This window comes from Aphanomyces invadans (genome assembly GCF_000520115.1).
Source record: "Aphanomyces invadans strain NJM9701 unplaced genomic scaffold supercont1.288, whole genome shotgun sequence".
NCBI classification, from domain to species: domain Eukaryota; phylum Oomycota; class Saprolegniomycetes; order Saprolegniales; family Verrucalvaceae; genus Aphanomyces; species Aphanomyces invadans.
Genome location: NW_008580433.1, coordinates 1 through 2,788, shown reverse-complemented (window position 1 = coordinate 2,788; position 2,788 = coordinate 1). Strand labels below are relative to the sequence as shown.

At 55.4% G+C, this 2,788-nt stretch overlaps 1 protein-coding gene across 1 annotated transcript; it reads left to right on the top strand.

Annotated features, from left to right (window-relative positions):
- Positions 1 to 1,183: 1,183 nt before the first annotated feature.
- On the top strand, positions 1,184 to 2,788 carry H310_15277 (ATP synthase subunit beta, mitochondrial; the record flags this gene model as incomplete). The annotated part of the gene is made up of 2 exons (XM_008883263.1): positions 1,184 to 1,508; positions 1,586 to 2,788. Exons 1-2 carry the CDS (start codon positions 1,233 to 1,235, stop codon positions 2,786 to 2,788), a joined length of 1,479 nt encoding a protein of 492 aa, XP_008881485.1. The 5' UTR covers positions 1,184 to 1,232.

Below are 2,788 nucleotides of genomic sequence, written 5' to 3'. Positions count from 1 at the left end.
ATTGAACATCCACGACGGCACCAATGATTTGGGTGATGCGGCCCACGGACGGCGCGGCGGTCGAGAACCCGCGCTTCAAGGCAGACGCGAGCATGGTTATGTGCGGCTTGGGGCTCAAAATGCAAACTAACGCCGGATTTGTATACTTGCCCAAACGACTGGCTCCGATTTCCCCGCCCGTGTCACGTTGGGGTAGGGGGCTTATCAAATTTAATCTATTTCGATATATTTGTACTTGGTCTCGTTGTGAGGTTTTTTGATTTTGGTGGATTCGTATGGGGGGGGACCCAAATTTTATTGTGCAATCAAAATCCCACCCGTCGTCCCCCTGTGTCCCATGCAATTAAATATTGTGAGCGAGTCTTTGAAATCGGGATGTGCCAATCTCTGAAAAGTCCTAATTAGAGCAAGCAAATAGTGCACGCCGGCGGCCTCCGCGGCGGAGTGGGGGTTGTCGTCATGGGGGCGAAGCAACGAGTGCCTACTACCAAAGGTGCCCAAAGCAACGTCTTACGTGTCGATGAATCTGGTTTTTTCACATCTCATCGATCGATTGCTTCAAACAACAACCTCCACCAGAGGATCGTGGCCTCTCCGCCTTTCAAGAAGATGACCCTGGAAGTTGTCCAAATGCAAGATTATGAAGTTCGTGGCCCCGCAGTAGATTTCGTAGTTTAGCTGCACGGAGAATTCATCACGCTGTTGTCGGCTCGACTGTTGTCACCACAGAATGTCCCAAAGCTGACAACACCGGGTCTGTTCCACCACGACTCGCTTGCAGCACAGAAAGCAATCAATTCTGCGTCAAAAGCATAAAGCAATCGTCGTGTGCTGATCCTGCATGACTCCATGCACAACGGGTATTCACACGGCCATGGATGACCCAGTGTCCGCATCAACAACCGCATCACAATGCGACATGGGTCACCAACGTCATCGCATGCCATCTATCATCCGTTGCACGGATGTTTTCATACACGTCTCGCTGGGATGCAAGATCGAGGGATCGATGTCCACGGCACGGACTCCAACAGCGCGCATCACAGCAGAGTCAGATCCTGCCGATCGATTTGCATGCTGAAGCGTCGTGTCCTCCCCAGTATCCGGACGATATCCCGGATACAAAGCGTCATTTAACCGGATTCGGATAATCGGCCGATTGGGTGGTTGACTTTGCACCACAAGTTTTCCCCTGCAGTCAATTCGCCGAATTTCGTCAAAGGAGAAGGATCATGCTCGCGTCTGCCTTGAAGCGCGGGTTCTCGACCGCCGCGCCGTCCGTGGGCCGCATCACCCAAATCATTGGTGCCGTCGTGGATGTTCAATTCACGAACAACTTGCCGCCCATTCTTAACGCTCTGGAAGTGCAAAACACCAACGACAACGTCCGCATCGTGTTGGAAGTGGCCCAGCACTTGGGTGAAAACACCGTGCGCACGATTGCCATGGAAGGTACGGACGGTTTGGTCCGTGGCCAAGAGTGTGTGGACACTGGCAACCCGATCATGGTACGAACGTAGAGACGAGGGAGCATGCGGAGAGCTGTCGTCGTCGTGGTGCGTCGATTGACGGGTTGGTTGTGTAGGTCCCCGTGGGTCCTGAAACCCTCGGCCGTATCATGAACGTGATCGGTGAACCCGTGGACGAGCGTGGTCCCATCACGTCGGTGCACAAGGCGCCGATCCACTGCGCCGCCCCTTTGTACACGGAACAAGGTTCGGGTGCCGAGGTGTTGGTGACGGGTTTGAAGGTCGTGGACTTGTTGGCCCCGTACGCCAAGGGTGGTAAGATTGGTCTTTTCGGCGGTGCCGGTGTCGGCAAGACGGTCGTGATCATGGAGTTGATCAACAACGTGGCGAACAACCACGGTGGTGTGTCTGTGTTTGCGGGTGTGGGGGAACGTACGCGCGAAGGCAACGATCTGTACCACGAAATGATTGAATCGGGTGTGATCAAGCTCAATGCGGACGGCACGACGACGGGCTCGAAGGCCGCGTTGGTGTACGGTCAAATGAACGAACCCCCTGGTGCGCGCGCCCGTGTCGGTCTGACCGGTTTGACGGTGGCCGAGTACTTTCGTGACGTGGAAGGCCAAGACGTGTTGTTGTTTGTGGACAACATTTTCCGCTTCACGCAAGCGTGCTCGGAAGTGTCGGCGTTGTTGGGTCGTATTCCTTCGGCCGTGGGGTACCAGCCCACGTTGGCGACGGATTTGGGTGCGTTGCAAGAGCGCATTACGTCGACGCTGAAGGGTTCGATTACGTCGGTGCAAGCGATTTACGTGCCTGCCGATGATTTGACGGATCCGGCCCCGGCCACGACGTTTTCCCACTTGGACGCGACGACCGTGTTGTCGCGCCAGATTTCGGAACTCGGGATCTACCCCGCCGTCGATCCTTTGGACTCCAAGTCTCGCATGTTGGACCCCCGTGTGATTGGGGAAGAGCACTACGAAGTGGCCCGCGCGACGCAAAAGTTGCTCCAGGACTACAAGGGTCTCCAAGATATCATTGCCATTTTGGGGATGGACGAATTGAGCGAAGACGACAAGCTGACGGTCGCGCGCGCCCGCAAGGTGCAAAAGTTTATGTCGCAACCCCTCCACGTCGCCGAAGTGTTTACGGGCAAGCCGGGCAAGTTTGTGCGTTTGGAGGAAACGGTGTCGTCGTTCAAGGCGATCTTGGCCGGCGAGTACGACGACTTGCCGGAAGCCGCGTTTTTCATGGTCGGTGGCATCGAAGAAGTCAAAGAAAAGGCCAAGGCCCTCGCCGCCGAATTGGAAGACTAA